Source organism: Lottia gigantea, assembly GCF_000327385.1.
Source record: "Lottia gigantea unplaced genomic scaffold LOTGIsca_10, whole genome shotgun sequence".
In the NCBI taxonomy this organism is placed as follows: Eukaryota; Metazoa; Mollusca; class Gastropoda; family Lottiidae; genus Lottia; species Lottia gigantea.
The window spans coordinates 4003063-4024013 of record NW_008706747.1 but is presented as its reverse complement, the minus strand read 5'-3'; the positions used below and the strand labels follow the sequence as shown (position 1 = coordinate 4024013).

At 37.2% G+C, this 20951-nt stretch overlaps 1 protein-coding gene across 1 annotated transcript; it reads right to left on the bottom strand.

Moving 5' to 3' along the window:
- Window positions 1–6866: 6866 nt before the first annotated feature.
- On the bottom strand, window positions 6867–20183 carry LOTGIDRAFT_156241 (hypothetical protein; the record flags this gene model as incomplete). The annotated part of the gene is made up of 23 exons (XM_009046255.1): window positions 6867–8146; window positions 8554–8673; window positions 9123–9139; window positions 9341–9522; window positions 9884–11215; window positions 11537–11607; window positions 12013–12241; window positions 12844–12992; window positions 13296–13446; window positions 13799–13914; window positions 14263–14360; window positions 14921–15015; window positions 15211–15314; window positions 15872–15960; window positions 16414–16481; window positions 16863–17027; window positions 17439–17514; window positions 17648–17831; window positions 18162–18240; window positions 18723–18830; window positions 19119–19307; window positions 19524–19570; window positions 20015–20183. The coding sequence occupies 23 exons, from the start codon at window positions 20181–20183 to the stop codon at window positions 6867–6869; spliced, it is 5118 nt and encodes a 1705-aa protein (XP_009044503.1).
- Between the last annotated feature and the right edge of the window lie 768 nt (window positions 20184–20951).

Genomic DNA, 20951 nt, shown 5'->3' with positions numbered 1-20951 from the left:
TGTATTATAGAAGATCGTGATGAAAAAGCAAGAGAGTTATTATCTATGATGGAGGAAGCCCGTAATTTATCTCGATTAAAATCATATCTTCCTACCAACGAGAAAAAGTGAGTTTCAAACTTTCATTGATGAAATAAAAGGAATTATTACATCCAACTTTTCTGCAGAAGACGGTGGAATGCCTTCAAAACTGTATTTGAAAACAGACTGTAGCTCAATTGATCATAGTGTTGGAATCTTGCTGTATTTTAAACTAATTGTGGTCATAGGTTGTAATCTCAGTCAATGTGTGAAAGTCTTGCCAGTCGGCTGTAAAATGGGTATTGAAAATCTGGGACAGCTGGTAGACTAAATTCTTGTGAACCCAAGTTGTTATCCTTGTAAAATCATTAACAAGAGGTTTGACCAAGGACCAGCTGGTAGACAGGATCCTTGTCAACCTAAGTTGTTATCCTTGTAAAATCATTAACAAGAGGTTTGACCAAGGATCAGCTGGTAGAAAAGATCCTTGTGAACCAAAGTTGTTATCCTTGTAAAATCATTACCAAGAGGTTTGGTCAAGGACCAGCTGGTAGAAAGGATCCTTGTGAACCTAAGTTGTTATCCTTGTAAAATCATTAACAAGAGCCGACTGGTGAAAGAAATTTGATTCTAATTTCAAATTTAGGCTGTCATCCTTGTAAAATATTTCTAATTTTCAACTATTATTTTCCAGGCAGCGTGTAGGTTTAGGAAACGGTCAGAAGAGAGCAAAAGAATTTGAAGATTATATTTTAGAGAAGAGAAGTTATATACGTCAAGAATTAAAACTATGTGAAACAGCTTGTAAACAAGTTCTACTGTATTCTAATAACTTTCTACATAAACATATGAAAACTGAATCAGTAAGTTATTTCTTCAGATCTTTTAATATATCAATCACTTCTGTCAGGGTTCCAATTTAAATTAGAAAATTTGCAATTGGTTGCAGAAATTTTTGGCTTATCAATTAAAGGTTTGATTCAAATTTCATAACAAAATGTTAAATGACCCAGTATGATGCTTGAGATCCACATTTCACAAGAAGAAGAGATCTTAGAACAAGCCATATTTTGAGGCTGTTATTACTGTATACTTGCGAAGATCTTGTGCATGTTTGTATAATGTACACACCCTTCCTTGGGGAAACTCCATTTACCTGTTAATAATGCGTGCCCCTCTTATGTAGGAAATGTGTTTAAAGAGGAGTAAGAGTAGCTATATTTTATCATTATATTATAGAGAAGAAGAATGAAGAGAACAAAATGTAAAGGAAAATTAAATATTTTACCAGATATCAAATCTCTACCAGATAAAACTTGCTGTATTGATATGTGTGTACAGGTTTGTAGATTTAATACACAGAAACACTGGTTGGGGACTCGGAGATATATGATTAAAAGATACACGAAAACACATTTATGTGAATATTAATTAAATTTCTCTTGATAATTGAGTCGTTACTAGGTGTTCTGACTCGAATTGCAAATACACAAATTCTTATACAGTGTCTACATAGACCACATCAGACCTTATCTATTTTAACCCTCTAGTCATAAAATATGTATTCCAGATGGCGCTGTCTCACTACTATCTACTATGTGAATGGAGAGAACGAGCTCAGACCTGTCAGGTGGAGGCGAGGAGAGTTTTAGCCGAGATGCTCACACCTTCAGGTAATATTTCTGTCAAATTATTCAAAGAATAAAAAATAATAATGTGAAATATTGACCAAGACTTATGCTCACAAATTTCACTTTTACTAAATGGTTCTGGTAAAAATCAATAAAACAGTTAAGCAATAGTAGCTATGTGGACTCTACAAATAAGATGCCAGAACAAACACATTCACCTTGTGGCATGAAAAGGTAAAATTGGTATGACAATGGCCAAAAGTTTGACCAACATTTGCTATCTGCACATGATATGGGTGATGTTCCCATTCTCAAAAATCTTCTCTGATCCTTCTCCTTATTAAAAAAAGAAGTTTGATTCGAGTGACGTCTAATGGTTATCATTTTAATTATCTTTCAGGAGGATCAGCTAAGAACTGTTATAAATTTATCCACTGGGTAACAGGATGTAGTAATAGTACGATACAGAAAGTTAACCAACAGATGAAAGCTACCCGAGGAAATCGTGAACCTCCTCGACATGGGCTACGCAAAAACTGGGAAGTGGAGAACCATATTGGAAGTCAGCAGGAACATGGTAAGACAGGGAAGAACTGAAATTCGTAAATTTTGAGCAATTTTTTTTTGCTAACGATCTGAACCGCAAAACAATATCCGCATATTGGCGAAACATTAGTAAAATTTAATGAACCTTTCACATGAAGAAGTATATCAATCATAAATGAGTAAGTATTTCATAATGAAAAGTGGTCTCTTGCAAAGGTCGTGAATTTCAAAACTTCCTATGTAGAAAGGTCAATTTTGTCCCATTTTTTCTACAGATACAGGTTTAAATGTCCAAACATTAGAGAATCCTGAAAATTACATCATAGTACCAGTGTCTGCTCCGTCGTCAAGCGTACCACAAGATAGTCCTGGAGAACAACTATCCAACATCCAAAAACAGATACTAGACCAGTTTGTCACCATTCAGCAGCAACAGAAACAAGTCTCGCAGCAAATCATGCAGAAGTCAACTTCACAAAGTAGCCTGGTATGTCAATATATTAATCAAAATTTCAGTAGCACATCATGAAACTGAAAGCAGTTAACTGTCAAAAGGTTTGGTTGAGAACCAGCTGGTAGACAGGATCCTTTAGCCCAAGTTGTTATCATAGTGAAATGATTACAAGAGGTTTGAACAAGAACCAGCTGGTAGAAAGGATAGTAATGAGTTGTTATAATTGTAAAGTCATTACCAAGAAGTTCAGCCAATGACCAGCTGGTAGACAGGATCCTTGTGAACCTAAGTTATTATCCTTGTAATATTGATACCATAGTTTGAACCGGTTGACAGGAATGGTCAGGACCTAAGATGTTCCCCTTGTATCTTTCTTTGGTGTTCAATTTTAAAATTTGTATTTCTATTTCCTTTCAGGAGGCCAGAAATGTTCAGTATTTAATAGAACAACTCAACACCCTTCAGCAAACAGTGGAGCAGATCTCTTTATCTAAGGGTCATGGGGTCACAGATAATCAACCAATCAGCACTCATCATCTGCATAGCAACCAAGGTCATGCTCAGCAAATGGCATCAAATTCGCAATACATGTCTAGTATCTCCAGCAGTCCAAGAGTTTCCGCATCAAGTAGTCCAAGCATTTCCATTGGTCCATCTGATAAAGTGAATGACCAATCAGCAGCCAGTCGTCAAATTTCATTACTGACGGGGAAAGTTGTTCAAAAGCAGCTTCAATTTCAATCACATAACCTAGCAACAACTAGTAAACATGTTACAGTGTTTGATAAACATCCACAGAAGTCAATTAGACAAAATCAAAGGGGAGTAACTCAGAAACCATCTGCAACAATTTCTTCAACTGGCCATCAAGGAATTTTATCACCAAATTCTACTGAAAAGACGATGTTGGAACCAAGAAATGATATCGATGCCCCACAGGCAACACCAATTCAGAAATCAACGAAACGCAGACACAAATCACATCCTGCTCCATCTAAAAGAATCGAACCTGTAGCGCAAAGATCCGCGAGCACGTCAGTTGAAATGATGTCACAACCAATTATTCAAATTAACCAATACAATGCTCAGAAACCTCAAGAAATTCAAGTTCCATTGACCAATCAGATTTCAGTAGTCAATCAGCTTCCACAAATTCCCCTTAGTAACACTGTTCCTGCCTTCGTTGGTGAAGACGGAATTTTAAATTTCATTACTCCAATGCCTGTGGCCTACAATATCCAAGCTTATCCAGCAGTTGCTCAAAAGATTACGGATGGCTCTGGTGGAATTCAGATATTACAACCAATCAGTAATCAGGTCTCTTCTCAAAATGGCAGAAACGAGCAGTCATTCATCATCGCACCTCCACCTGCCAATCAAATTGTTACCATGCCAACACAAGCAGGACAGCAGACTGTAGTTTATCAGCTTCCACCAGGATTTCAGAGCATCTCCATTCCTCAAGGGCAGCAACTCTCTGAAGCCCAGCCTCAACAATTTCAAATCATTCAACCAGGTCAGCAGCAGATAGAAGTTCAAGGTCAAATTCAGCCAATTCAAGTTCAAAGTCAACAGTTGCAGTTGCAAGTTCAAGGCCAACATTTTCAAGTTCAAGGCCAGCAACCAATTCAAGTTCAAGGACAACAGCCAATCCAAGTTCAAGGACAACAACCAATTCAAGTTCAAGGACATGTTCAGCCTATTCAAGGGCAACATATGATTCAGGTTGAATCACCCCAGCAGGTTCAAAATCAAGGACAAAAGCAGTTGCAAGTTCAAGGTCAACAATTGTTTCAAGTTCAAGGACACCAGCAGGTCAAAGTACCACAAGCACAGTCACAGTTGGAAAACCACAAAAGACACAAGCCACATGTAGTGCAACATCAACCGGGGTCTATACCACATAGCCACATTCTAGAAAACTTTCAAAATGATGTCGTACATCACATGGAAGGTCAAGGACTTCATCTGGCAGACCAGTACCAGGACCATCATCAGGTTCTTCTCCAGCAGCATGAACAACATCCACCACCAGCAAACCACCATGATGTTTTGAATCCACAAATTTCTGAACCACTTATTGGAAACGGAAACAGCTACCAGCATACTCTTGAACAAAGTGGCCATCTTCCATCCCTTGACCAAGATGGCTATCAACAACAAATTAGTACAGCCGAAATGAACAAACATGGTGTGCCATTGAATGATCATTTTCAAATCTTGATCAATCCAGACAACTCCGAGCTAGCTAGCGATGGATCCAAGGGTTCGGAAGACAACAATTTTGATCCAGACATACCATCCTCACTAACTCAGTCTGCAGATCTAACAAGGCCACCACCAATAGGATCTAATACAACTCAAAAGGGAGGTTCCACAAGCGGACCATCAAAGGTTTCAACCAATGAAAATACACAGGATTCAATGGATGATCATGACTCAGCAGTTTTGAAAGAAATGACAACAGAAGAAATCTTAAAAGCAAATGCAGCCGTGTCGGACTCTTTGGTTGGAAAAAGTCGAAGCATACATACTACCATATCTGGACGTGAGGAATTCGACGAAGCACGAAATCCGTCTACGTCTGCTTCTGCTGATTTGTCACATGATGCTAATTTGGACCAATCAAATGTTAAGGATTTGAACCCAAAACAAGCAAAGAGTAAACCAGTTAAAAAAGTTGCGAAAAGAAAACGCAAGGCTAAGCCAAAGACCCCGAAAAAGAAAGCGAAGACTCGCAAAGTCTCTGCTTCACCAACGGTGGCCTTGACACATACCCGTACCAATGAATTTGAGTCTGCGTCTGAAATTCAGAACTCTAATTTTTCAGATATGAACAATGTTGCTATCAATAGGGTCAAGGTCACTGCAGAGCAGCCTTTGAAAATTCGTCACAAGTCAGGAAACAAAACATTTGCGCCTTCATTCGATCTGGATCCCAATTTGAATATGACATCATCAAATCATGTGTACTCATCATCACATAATGTGTTGTCTGCTGTGACATCATCGTCTAATAGTGCTCCTCCTTCTCGATCATCATTAGCGAATACTCCCACCAGTCAGTTGTTAGCCAATCCAAATCTTCCATTTTTCATGTCGAGTCCCGATTACGAACATGCGTTATCGATCATGAACTCTGACCCTGATTTAACAAATATGAGAAATTGGAATTACGGAGGGGAGACTACTCCACCAGACCCTAATTTTTTGTCTCTTTCATCCAGTGACATCTTACAGATTCTTTCCAGTCACCATGATCCAAAAACTACTTAAATATCAAGATGATAGTTAACAAGGTTGTTAATATTCAAAATTGTCGAACCTGATGGACATGGTTGCCAACAACTACAATATACACCCAAATAGAGACAGGCTGAGCCTGTTAAAATGAAAAATAAAAACACAAGATGACTTTTGGTAACTAAAACTCTAAACATAAATAATTTTGGCATATATAACATTGATATTCTTTTTTATCATACTTTCATGTAAAAACGTTTTTTTCTTATACCCAAAATAGGGCATATCATTAATTTATTCTGACTTATAAAATGGCATCATATTATGAATATTCATCTTTTATTATTTTTTTTTTCCTGTTATTTGTTTTTGTTAAAGAATAAAATTTATTATGATTGAAATTTTGTAAATGTAAATGCTATACTTTCAATTTCATCACTGACAGGGAGAAACTTGGTTGAAATATCCAAATGTATTATCTCGACCTATGGCAGGATTGGATTAAACACCAGACTTTCAGGCTAGTGCGCCAGCGTCTAACTCACTGAGCAGCTCCCGAAGGAATAGAGTAGGGCAACAGAATTTTCCAGGGGGCAAACAGGATCAGGCATTTAAGAACTCGATTATATCAAAGGGGGGAGGGGACTGAAAACATAAACACGACCAGTCCATTTTATTACTAGGTAGAATAAATAGTAATTGGAACCATACAGACTAAACTTGTATTTTGTTTATTTCTACTTATTCAACCTATAATTAAAGAGGACTGGTCGTGTTTCTGTTCGCAATCGACCCAGATGTACACCAAATATCTTCACTCTACTATGAATTTAAGCCAAGATTTTAAAGCTGCATCTATTTCAACAAAAAAAAACAATAAATTTTTAACAAAAACAGTTTTATTTTGTAACTAAACACAAAAAAACTCCCATGATTCCGTGGAAAACTGACAGAACAAAAAAAAATAAATATCAATTGTCTTCCATTGCCTCCATTATAACTTCCTGTTTAATGACAACTCCGTCGACATCCCCCATTTCTGATTGGTCCATTTCTATGATGTCAGAACTGACACCAGCTTCATTTTTGACTACGTTTGATTGGCCCGTTTCTTTAACATTTGAACTGTCGTCTGCTTCATGTTTCACCTCAACTTCTGATTGGTGGGTTTCCTTTTCAGACGTGACAGTTGTCAGAGGTTTAAATTTCAGTTTCACAACTAAAGGTTCTGATTGGTTGGATTCATCCAAAGCACTATTTGATTGGTTTGTCTCAGAAACCACTTCCCTAAAGACTTGTGAACTTGTTTCTGATTGGTTTATTCCATTAGTTTGCTCAGAAGATTCTGATTGGTTCATTTCACTGGCATTCGTTTGCTCGGAAGATTCTGACTGGTCAATATTCTGACCATTTGAATTGTCGTTTGCTACACTGTTATTAAACTCAATCTTCACTATGTCCAGTTTTCGTTTTTTCGGACGTCCTCTTTTTCCTGGGATTCTAACTTCAACATCCTCTTTAACGTCAGATTTGGGTTTCGATGGCCGTCCACGTTTGCGTTTGATTGGCTGAAATTCAATCTCAATGTCAATGGGTTCAAGGTCGCCTTCCTCGTTAACACTATCATTAGCTTGAGTATTTGAAGTCTTAGGGTCAAGGTCACAAGATCCAGTATTCACAGCTTCAGGGTCAAGGCCACACGCCTCACTCACAGCTTTATGGTCAAGGTCATGTGTCTCGGCAACAATTTCTCTTACACTGAAGGAGTCAAATTCGGTGCCACTGTTGCCTTCTGATGAATTTTCTGCTTCTTCTATTTCTTCTTCTTCGCCTTCTGTTTTCAAGTTCTTTGGATGAAACTTTGTGGTCATGGGCAACATCTTCATTCCTTGAAAACAGTAACTATGGAAATCAATTGCTTTGTCTGGAGTATCTAAAGATTTCTTTGATGTTTTGTATTCTGGTTGCGGCATGTTTTCTTGACGTGCAGAGTGACGACGATTTTCTGGCTCAAGAATTTTCACACAAGTTTTACTTCCTTTGGGTCTGCCTCTTTTCTTTTTACCCGGAGTTTCACTTTCATTAGAGTTATCTCCCTCCTGACTGTTGTCTAAAGAATCGTTGAGATTCTGTTTACCCGGATTGTTTGATAATGCTACCATGGTAACTGGGACAGGTTTTGGTTGATTTGGGGGTCGTCCCCGTCTTCGTTTCAATGGAAAAGGGTCATACGGATTGGAATTTTCTGATCCTAAAAAAATAATACAAAAAAGTGTAAGTCAAGAGAGTGGGTAACAATCAATGGAGTTTTACATCCTGCTTTCACTGTTTACGTGTAGACTAATAAAGATGGCACCCTATTAAATGGGCAATATCAGAATTTGTCATGACTGTGGCACCAGCCCACTCCTTTTCTTGATGGCAAAAGATGACGGAAATTTTACCAGGACAGCGGCACCAGCCTACTCTTTTTCTTGAAAATATTCAACTTTTGAGGGAACATTAATGTGCACAGCGTGAAGCAAACAAGACCATGGTTCATTGTCCCATCCGAACAACTGGATGCTTTCTACATAATGGTGAGAATCTGTATTGAAAGATCTCAAGATATTGAAACTGAACCTTCCAGCATAAAGGGTAATATGGTAATAAGCCAACCTGGATTGTTTATAGAAACTTCACACGTGCTTCCTCCTGGTTTGGGATGAATTCTTGGGCGTCCACGAGATCGTGATCGTTTCATTTCTGTTTGGTCTGCTGGTTTAGGACTAGCTGAATCTACAATAAATAAAATATCAATATATGATACTGACAGCCTTCAAGCAAACTTAGAGAGTGGAAAAGGCTATAGTAGAGAAATCAGTAAGCCAACCTAGAGAGGGTAAAGGGCTATAGTATACTAGGCTATCAGTATGCCAACGAGTGTTAACAATAATAGCCAACCTAGAATATGTAAGGAGTTATTACTTACTTGGGTACAAAGGAGTATGGTCAAGCTAGCAGCAGTTAGCCATCCCAGAGGGTGTAAAGAGTTAAAGTAAGGAAAGCAACACGCCATTCTACAGGGTTTAAAGGGAGATAGTAAAGATAGCAGTTAGAAACAGAATAGCTAATCCTAATAGATCAAAAATACAGAATATGTTACAAAGCTGAGACAAACAGAAGCAATCTAAAGAAATTGGGAAAGAAAATAAAAAAAAGCAGAAGGAAAAAGTTTAAAGCATTACCTCTATAAACACCATATCTGCAAAAGACGAAAACAAACTTGAATAAAAAACCTAGAGCGCAAATAATAACACATCTGTTTAGTTGTTTTCATTTCAACGGTTTTTGTTTTTTGATTTTAAGAGCTGCGTTGTGCGTTCGTGTGGAACTCATGGTCACTTTCATTATTCGCCACCAGACTTTGGGGTTAGGGCACTTTAAGGTTTGAACTTTGACCTACCTCCTGCTCAAATTGTCCTTCAATTCCTCGAGTATTTGTTGGTCTTGAGTATCTTGTGGAGTGATTGGTCTAGAATAAGTCGATGATAACAACGCTGGCCACGTAAATATCGACTGGAATCGAGCCCGTAATTTTTTATAATCATCTGATTCTTTTATTGAATTCATCATCTTTTCTTCAGACTGCAAAAAAACAAGATTTTAGATAGGGGTGGGGTCTGAAAGGAAACTTTTAGGGCTTTTTTATGTGTATCTGCAGGATAGCTCAGTCCAAAGTTGGATTGTCCTCTGTCCAGAAAGTAGGAATAGCTCTGACAGAAGCGTAAGTTGGTTCTTCTTGTTTGCTGGAAGTTTATCTTCCACAAGTTTGCTAATTGAAATAGTTGGGACTATTTATAATGCCAGGGCCAGGTTGTGCTCCCCTGTTAGATTAGAGATCCACAAAGAAATCTTTTGACTAATATTTTAGCATCAATCATACATGCAGACAAAAAATCAGGGCAAATGAAAAGAAATTTGCATATTTTTCAAGTGCATAACTTACTGATGGTTCTTGGTGTGAATTTGTTGAAAATCGACACACGACAGAATCATCTGCTACCTTGGTAACCACAATGTCATCTTTATTTTTAGATTTCCGTGCAAGTTTCAGAGTTTCCGCCTTTTTCTTTTTTTTAGCGGCATTTTTTTTATCGAGTAAAGTCTTCTTCTCACCTTCTTCCTCTTCCAAAGTTAAGTTTTTTTGTATGTGGACAGTTTCGACATCCTTTGACGACTTTCCAACGATTTTATCTTCGGGAACTTGGATGTTGGCTTCTTCTAATTGTGATTTAGGATACACATATATCACTTGTACGGATTGAACAGAATTAGCTTTCGATTTGGGGTTTTCATTTTTTGAGTTCGTACTTGATTTTGGTGTCGCATTTACACTGGTTGAGGTGCTGGCCCTTTTCTCATTAATTACAGTTTGATTTCGTTTTGGCGTCTGCTTCTCAAATGTTAGACCTTCATTTTTTGAGTTTGTATTTGTTGTCGGTGGTGCATTTAGGCTCGTGGAGCATGCTTGGTTCTCTTTAGTTACATTTTGATTCTGTTTTTGTGTTGGTTTTGCGACTGTTGGTAAGGGTTTTGTTTGTGTATATAGCTGTGGGCGTGGCCTAAGAAATGAATCTAATGGCTTCTTAATGTGCTTCCCTCGAATCATAGCATAACAGTTTCCAGCGCGTTTGACTAAACAAGGTCGTGCCAGCAGAAGGGATTTGAAGCCGCGAAGATTAGACAAATTTGGCGGCAAAAGTGGAAGATCTTGTGGGACACTTTTGGGTTTTAGTGTTGAAGTTGAGGTAGATGGTGTAGGTGGCGCTGTAGATGTTGCAGGGGAGAGCATCCTTGACTCTGCAGCAGATGTATTTGATGATTCTGTAGCTAAAGTGGATGAAGATTTAGATTTAGAAGAGTTTGCTGACATTGGAACAGGGGGCGCTTTAGATGGTGTACAGGTCATCGAAGTTGACAAAGGGGACTCTGTTGGTGTAGAGGTCACCTCTGGCCGTCTTTTCGGCGTAGATGGCACTGTTGATGAGGAAGAAATATCATCGTCTAATAAAATTGGTGTAGCAGACGTCGTAGGCTCATTTGCATACTGTTTCTTACTTCCAATAGATTTTCGAGTCCGTCTGCCTCCAGATTGTGGTGTAGAGGGTGCTACTAGAGTGGCTGAATCTTCTTCCGTTTCGAAATCTTGTTTGGAATTTATGTAACTTCCATCTTTTAATACAACTTCTCTCAAAATGGCCAAATCTTTTTCTCGTTGAAATGATTTTGGTTTTTGAGATGCTGTTTTTAAGATTTCTTTCCCATCCACTGCCAGAGCCTGAAGAAAAAAGGGTGACAGTTTCAAACACAAAAGATCTTGGTCTGAACGGTATTTTGAACCCATAGCATAAGAAATTGCCATAATTTACGCTATCCATTCAAAAACACTGTTATAAGTAGTTAGACACTATAGTAAAGAAATCTTTTATAGAACAAAGCATTTGATTGGTTGAAAAGTAAATGACTCAGAACAAGAAGTGCATAGCAATTTCATCAGATCATAGATGGCAAGTTGAGTCACCTGGAAATGAAAACATCAAACTAAAAATGCAGAGGTGCACTTAGTCTTAGAATATATTTGAAATTTCTAAAGATTTACCTTATTTATCAAAGCCAAGATGGCTACTGACACTTTCCTCTCTTCTTCTTCCTCTACCTGAGGTTGTACAGCTGAAATTTATAAAACACTTATTAGCTATGTGGACTCCCTGAATTGTATGAGTTGACAAACCTAAATACCAAATAAACATCATTATCTATGTAGACTCTCTGAAAGAGATGTCTAGTTGACAAACCTTATATCAAACAAGCATTATTAGCTATGTGAACTCTCTGAATTAGTTTTGACTTGATAAACCTCAATAACAATGAACCCTATGTGGACTCTCTGAAATTTGGTTCCAGAGTGAACAAACTCAAATGCCAAATAAACAATATAATAGCACTAAGAACAAGATGACAAGTTAATCATATTAGCCATGTGGACTCTATGAATTGGTTTAAGTTGACAAACACTGTTACATAGTAACTCAAATGATCTGGATCCCAATAAGACGCTCAGAGTTCAGTACTTACGGAAAAAACGTTTGGGTCTTCCAATAGAGCCTGGCTTCTTATTGGGTCCTTTCACGATCGAACATAACTCTTTATAGACTTTGGTTCTAGCACTGCACCTATCTCGTCTTGCTCCTTGTTTTTCTTTCGGAGCCTGACGAGCCATGGCTATCAATTTTTTAACAGACGCAGATTGAGAGGCGTCGTCCTCCATTTCTAACTTCAGTAAAATATCCGTCTTCTGTTGTTCCTGAAAATGGGAATAAAATAAAATATAATTTTTGTAGTTTTGGGCTAATGAAGATGAGCAACATCTGGCAGTGTGCAATGATGGAAGTATGATAGTGCAATATAGATATAAAAGAAATGAAATAGGTTGTCAACGATCCAGGGCCGCGTTTCACAAAAAATTTCACGATCAATTTTGTCGTAACTATGGTATTTTTCAATGTAAATTTCTACACTTACGACAAATTCTTACCGTAAGATTTTTTGTGGAATGGGGCCCTGACTACCAAACCTCTTGGCAAAGATATTTCTCAGATGCTAACCTGACAAACCTCAGCTTTGTATAGAAGTGACATAAGAAGTGACATTTTATGTCCGGTACTAAATGGCTGATAACATCAGTATTCTATGCCCGAGGAATGGGCAGGGATAGATTTGTGACTTATTCTAGGCTCATCCCCAGACTCTTTCACTCCATCTCAAATCATAACTTGACCAGATTTTTTCACCAACCTAACAAGGCACATGATGTCATAAAATGGCAACACTCTAACCAATCTGAACTACTGCCTCTCTAATTTTTGGTGAGCTTAAATTCAAAAGCATCAGAAAACAGAAACAAACCTTTTCAGCATCAGTTAAGTCTTTTCCCTCTAAAGTTTTGTCAATATATTTTGACACAGCCAATCTGTCCTTAAACTTGACTAGAGTTTTAAATTTCGGTCCTCGAGGCGGGAACTGTAGTAATGGTGGTAGAATGACCACACTGTCTTCTGAAAGTTAAAATTAAAAATCGGATTCAGATGTCTGTTTCAGAAAAATAGCCTAATAAGATTCTAGTGTTCCAACCATCTGATTGGTCAAATTGAGAGATGAGGCCCCCTGATTGGTAGAAAGAGCTAGACTTAATAAGATTTTGCTGCGCCTGTAACGCGGGCTATACAGAATACAGTCTTAATATCGAGGGCTCTGATTGGCTGTATTAGCTTGACATTGTGAAGATGACAGACACTGGGTAAGGCCAGAGTTGTCAAGCTAGGGAATATGATGTTATTTTTATTAAAAGAAATTTGTACCTCCATGTTCTAGTCTATCTTTTTCCTGTTGATCATAATGATCAGGGAGTAGACCGAAATCACGATAATATGACTTCCAGTTCACATTGGGTTTCTCACTACCTCGACCTTTTTTCGCGGGAAATCCTTGTAACATCCTCTTGACAGGATCCTAGGGAAAGAAAATATCTGTCACATGTCATGGATGTCATGGTTACTGAAAATGGGCAAGGCCAAGCAAGTTTTGCCACGACAGCAGCATGAGCCTACTCTATATCGAGTTTTAGCTGTCACAGGATCTGAAAGAGTAGCATCTAAAAGATCTCCCATCCCTACGACTAAATATATTTTTCAAATCATCCTGTACGACCTGCATCACTGACAGTTTCACAAAAAGAATGTTTAGACTTTCTGAGAATAAGTCACCCTATCACTTTTATTAAGATGTTGAAAAGGCAAGGGAATTCAACTTCAGAAACTATACATAACTCCCCCCAACAGACAAGTTGGCCAGGAAAACTTACCGATTGTTTATGGAACCAAGTGACTGTTGATTTCCATTGCTGTAGTTTTTTATATCTGGTGAGAAGATGGTGGTCTGTACGACCTGGCATGTACGGCACCATTTTAGACCAGCATCCTGCAATTATAAATTATTAACAGTCATAACATCTCTGATTTTAGAATAACGTACTGCAAAGTAAAGTTAAATAAAAATCTGTACAAGCAAGACAATTACCTTAATCAAAAATCCTGTAAAAGTTGTAGAGTAGTGGACTCCTCCAAAGAGAAATACCATCAGGTGTTTCGAAAAGAGTAAGCATGGTCTGCTTTGCTACATAATGCGATTTCGTTCCATTATCAGATTGGGCTAATGAAGATTGCCAATATCATGCCATATGCAATGAGTTAATCTAATGCAAATATGAAACATTAGGAAAATAAATACCCCAAAAAATACAGCAAATATGAATTTAAGCCTACAAACCTGCACCAAATTCCTTAACCAACTGAAGAAGTCTTTTATCCTCTTGATATGAAAAAGGTTTTCCCAGTTTTAACGACGGGTCCAAATAGTTACAATATCTGAAACAAGACAACAATATATTGTTTACAAGACATATAGAAGTAGGAAGATTACAATAAAACACTAAGATATATAGATATACTACTGCATTTATTACATACTACGTTTAGAAACACATACAGTTAACATTAATAACACAAGTTATATAGATATACTACTTCTAGGTTTATTACATGCTACGTTTCAAAACACATACAGTTAACATTAAAAACACAAGATATATAGATATACTACTCCTAGGTTTATTACATGCTACGTTTCAAAACACATATAGTTAACATTAAAAACACAAGTTATATAGATATACTACTTCTAGGTTTATTACATACTACGTTTCAAAACACATACAGGTAACATTAAAAACACAAGATATATAGATATACTACTGCATTTATTACATACTACGTTTCGGAACACATAGAGTTAACATTAAAAACACAAGTTATATAGATATACTACTTCTAGGTATATTACATGCTACGTTTCAAAACACATACAGGTAACGTTATCAAGTAAAAAGTTTTACGACTACATTCTGATTCCAAAGAATAATCCTTACCGTTCTCGACATTGTGAAGCATTACGTTGTGGTATATATTTACTACAAGACGTCCAGTCTTTTGATCCCAGCAGCTTCACAGCTAGCATTAATCTCTGAAAAAAACCAAACAGACCAGAAATAACAAACAGCTTTTCACAACGAAACACTTCCTCATTTATAATTGATATACTACCTCTTATGAATATTTCATTTAAACTACCAATGCGACTGGAAACTGGAATGGTTCAAAACGTAGCAATGATTCCAAAAAAAACAGAAGAATTGGAAGAATTAAATAAAAGACTTACTACATCTTCTTCTGGAGTCCATTTACTATGTTTAACTCCAGGGTCAACTGATATCCATCGTTTCCTACATTGATCAGCACTCCTAGCCTCCATTAGGTACGATACTGAAAACACGAACACATGATTAGTCTTTAAAATCAGGGGCCTGTTTCACGTGGAGGGTGTTGAACATGAAGCAGACCATGCTTACCCTTTTCAAACACCTGATGGTACATCTACTATACTATCATTGCTCCTGATATTGTCATACTTTAACCGAGATGTCTGGTTACAATTGTTTTAAGGATTTTTATTCAGTAAGACAAATCTAGGCCACATATTCTCGAAACGATCTTAACACTAGGATGTCCTAGGTTCTTATCTTCTAACATTGACTCTAGGATATCCTAGGTTCTTATCCTCTAACATTGATTCTAGGATATCCTAGGTTCTTATCTTCTAACATTGATTCTAGGATATCCTAGGTTCTTATCTTCTAACATTGATTCTAGGACATCCTAGCACTAAGATTGTTTCGAGAATAGGTTGCAAGATTTCTAGAAATACAATAATCTGATTGGATGATACAGAGTCAAAACGATCAATCAGATGAAATTTTGCTAATTTGAAACAAATTTTGGATTGAATAACAGGATTCTGGAAGTAAATATTCAAAACTTACTCCTCTGCCATCTGACTTTATCAGCCTGGACATCTTTGTTTTTTTCATAGGCTTTTTTCAACATGTCATCTTCTTCTCCTCGCCATGTCCTGAAAATAGAATATTAATAATAGGAAAAAATTCACTGATATAGACTCGATTTAGATTCAAATGAAATCACTTTGAGTCTTTGAAATCGAGAAGAACAACCAGTTATCAGAATGAGGTATATTATTTCAATGCAAGAATGACAAATAGTTTTATATGCTATATACCAGCTAACAATGCCATGAAGTAGGCAATAGGGACAATAAATTAGAACAGCAGTGCAGCATAAACCCATAATTTATAGCTGTACATGGATCTATAACATCCAAAATCTGTAGTTGACTCTTGACTCTACCCAATTTCAAGGCTATAAAATCTAAAGAATCAATGCCTGATCAAACCCAAGTCCTTTATATAGGCAAATAATGGTCTTCAAGGTGATCCACCCAAGCTGCCATTGCTCATATTAGACTTTGTGTTGTCTAAAATACAGTCTAAATGGAAGCGTCACCAACCTGTGTTTAAGAGTAGCATTAATATCAGTTTGGTAATACTGCATGGCTTGAAACGGCGATCTCTTCGTCTGAAAGTGACAGAAAAAAAATACAATAAATAATCAGAAGCAAGGTAGACAATACTAAGTACATGCAGTACGCGATGGGGGACATTTTATCCCGACAGCACCCTCGTTTATCTTCTATTTTTTAAAACCTAACTGTAGCATGATTAGGGGCATACGTAGTCTGTCATACACAAGGCAAGAGCTTTCTATAAGGAAAAGAAATGAGGTGACATTTTCTTCAAAGTGAGCAAATGACTTGACTAAAAGTTACATAATGTGTCTAATCTGTTAAAGAATGTTATCTTCCATAATATTGTGTTTGTGATATGTGCTCTTTGCTTCTAAACGTCCTACAAATTTTGAAATTCGGATGTTAAATTCTCAAAATTGTGGTCAAGTTACCCCAAGTTCTTCTGCTATCTGTTCCCAATGTCCAGTTCCATATTTCTCCAGTAATTCTTCTAATTTCTTCACCTCACTTTTCTTCCAAGTTGATTTGTTTATTTTAGGATCGATGGCAGTCTCCCACATCTTCTGACACTCGAACCAATCACGTTTTCCACCAAACTAGAATAATAATTTCAATGAGATATAAATATCTGTACACGCAAGACAATTTTCCTTGATCAAAATCTTGTCTAAAGTATGTCAAAATTGGAAGTATTGTGGTATAGTAGTGGATTCCTCTAAAAAGAAGTACCATCAGGTGTTTCGAAAAGAAACAACATTTTGTACAAGGACAACTTAGGTTTACAATGATTCTATCTACCAGTTGATCCTTGGCCAAAACTTTTAGCATTAACCTTTCTCAGCTTTCCGAAATCATTCACAGCTCGACTAGAATTATGACCATTCTTTCAAATAACAACCAAGAGTATCACCCACGACCACCATTTGTTGAACTAAACAAGCAAATGACGTCATGTACAGATTTTTAAATATTATCCAAGAATAAAAGACTAAATAATTGAGACTTACATCAACTGTAGATATCCTCATCCAGTCAATTTTTTCAACATCCACTTCTTCCAGTAGCTTCTCATTCTTCGTCCGACTGAATCACAAAAAATAGACAATCAATCTTTCCTGGATGAAAAAATCAACTAGTTGGCATAACATAATGTAATGGCACCCTTTAATTCATTACCACTTGGCTAGAAAAACCTCTGGCCCTATAATACACCTACCTTTTCTTTTTGATCTCCTTGTCGAGTTCCTCGATTGTCTGGTTAATCTTGTCTTTATTCTCACAATCTGGCAACTGACGTTTATTTTCTAATACTTCCCGTTTATTCATCAGGGGCTGGATGATATTTCTTAAGGCATCTTTACACACCGAGTTGATTAATTGTCTTTCTGCCACGATCGTCCCTACAACACCGATTCAAAAATAAAAAGGGATACAGTCACCAGATTTTTCCGTAACATAGCTGATCGTGTAGAACTTAAAGAGATTGTTAAGAGATTTTCTAAATTTTGTATGCGTATCTGGGATATGATAGTATCAATTTGTATCATTCCAATTATCAATTTGACGTCTGTGGTTTCTGAAATTCCACTAAAACTAAATGTTTTATGACGTCACTATCACGAAGCTCTTAGACATCATTAGCATCATTGAATTTTAAATTTCAAGATCTACTTTCGTTACTAAGGAAGAATAAGTAAATAATTCCCAGAATGCAACAAAAATCAACTTACAAGCTGAACTTATAACTACATCTTGTTTCTTCTCTTGTAGAAAATCTTTTATTTTAACATCTTCATTTGGTGGAGGACCCTGAAATAATCAACAATAAAATTAATTTCCCTTCTCCCTTGTGATGAGAGCTCAGAAGATGACAACTTTTTCAAATTGAAATGAAATACCTTACACTCTTCTTTTCTAAACCATGTGGGCTAATAAAGACAGGTCGCTGTGTGCAATGAGGGAAATTTTTCCAAGGCGGTGGTATTAGTATACTCTTTTTCGATTTCCAACTGTCAGGGATCTTTAACATTCACAGCCTGTAGCACATAGGGCCTTGGGTTAATCCAAACTTTCCATGTCGGCCCCTCCAACCTGCATCACTAACAAGATGAAACAGGAAGACTCATTCAAGCACAAAACAAACTGGACATAGGGCAATGGGTTAATGTTCCATCCAAACAACTAGATGCTTTCCATTTCAGCCTCTCTGACACACATCACAAGGGTAAGCTGAAAAGACTCATTCAAGCACAAAACAAACTGGATTCAACAAAATGGCAATAAAATCTCACTATTCCATTTTCATCAGAGAAGAACGGTTGTGTGTAATCTTTGGCCTTCTTGGATTTATTTTCTTTTGGCGCTTTCATTCCTTCTTCCAGATTCAGTTCCAGCAATCTCTGAAAATAAAAGACCAATTTTAAGAAACTACCCTAACAGCTCAGTCAGTAGCAAGTTGGATGGTTGTCTGCTGGGTGATTAGGTGGAGTGGGTTTGAATCCTCCTCAAAGTAAGAAGATTTCTGATGCCTCTCATCCACTAATACCTAATGTGTTTGCTTACTTTCCTGCACCCAAAACTGCATGAGATGAGCTCCAGTCAATCTGGCAGCAAATATTTTTTCTATCAAAAAATCATCCAGCCTATAATTTTCGGTATTTGAAAACAAATTTACAATCCAGTCTTACCTGTTTTTCTCTGTTTTCTTGTAAAGATTTTTTGATCTGATCGAGATGCTCTGTAATAATTTCCTGGTATGCTCTGTTTAATGCTAGACAGGTCTCTACATCCACTGGGAGCTCTGTCGTGTTGGACTCTACTGTACTGTCTGTTAGAGAGTAGACTTGGCTTTTAGAATCTTCATCAGTTATCATAGACTGGAAATACAAAAAACAAAAATTATTTGATTTTTGCATGGGCAGAATATCTCTAATATAAATGTTTTTCTTTATTTTTTATGCATATCGGGGACAATGATAGCATCAATGTGCAGTGCATTTCAAAAACTAGTTGTCCTGATGAGGATTATGTAGGACTATCCGAAACATGATGACAGTATGATAAGATCTTTCATTGCAAACTGAAACACTTACTTCTTCAAATGTTGTGCCAGTCAAACCAGACGTAGAAGCAGAAGACACTGGAAAAAGAAAATTCAATAAATAAATCCGTTGACAAATTAATTCCAATAAATTTTGAGATTGGTTTCCAAGGCCAAAAGATAAGTCTGCTGCCCGGTGGCTGAACCAGATATGGACCAATCAATTGGTCGGTGAGTGAGGGCACCAGGTATTTACAAACACAATAATAATAAATTTGATTGTGGGGGTTGGGCAAAACTGGGTCAGTCTCATGATTAATATGCTTGACATCATTTTCTTAATTTGAGCCAGTTTCAACATGGCTGCCATTCAGACTTGTAGTCTATCAATGTAAACATTTCACAATAACCATGCATTCTACTCCCAGAATTATATTATCAATATTTCAAAACTAAAAACAAGAAATGAAAGGTACTTTCAAATTTCGCATAGACCGGCAAAAATAATTTTAAATTTTAATAAAATAAAAAATGTGGCCGTACCATCGCGGTAGGTTGAAGTGCGATCTTTTGAGCTTAACCCGAGATCTAAGAAGAGCTGGTCCTCTGTCGGCTCGTCACTGTCATACTCAGCATCATCATCGTCTGCTTCACCTAGAGCATCTTGAATTTTCTCAATTTCGTCCTTCAGAACAGAAGCATCACCTGCCATCGCTCTTTTTTCGGTAAATGGCTTCAACCAAATCTGAGCATTTCGCGCTACTAACGTTGATTCTCCACGTTGGGATAGTGTATTTACAATGAGGGTGTGTTCTTTAATTCAAACCAAGGATATTTGACATTTTAAAGTTGGCATGTGGCTCTTTTGATTATAAAATTCCTGAACAATTGGAAGTAATGAAACTTTTTCAAACTTTCAAAGCAAAATTCACGTCTGCTAAATTAAACAAATTTCAGTCACCATCCTTTCACCCCTTCTAATAATGAGAGTTGCCGGAAACGGAAGTCATGCGACTGAGTGTAGAGACTGTCGCAAGTCATCATGGAGGCGAAGTTGAACGAATTTTTTCGCGAATGAAAAAGCGATGTACTCAACGAAGCTATGACTGTTTCAACTTGAAAACATCATCAGGTTATAAACTATCCCCCATTCGACAAATCCCCTGCCTGTCTGTCCCGTATCATTCCGCTTTAATGAAATTTTTTCCAATTTTCTTACCCTACCCTGAGGCCATTTTATCAGCTGATTAGGTCTGTGTGTGCTCAAAGTAAACAAACATGTTCAGTGTTTCACTTGTGGTCGACTGGGGCCGGGAATGCACCTAACCTAGGACCGAACGAATAAGATGTACATGTAAAAGCCTTCATTGCCAGGCAAACATTGATAATAGGAATGTAATATTTGTATAGAGCTGAATATCATTTTCCTTTAGGATGGATATGGGGCCTGGGGCAGCACATGATTATGTCATAATCCTAA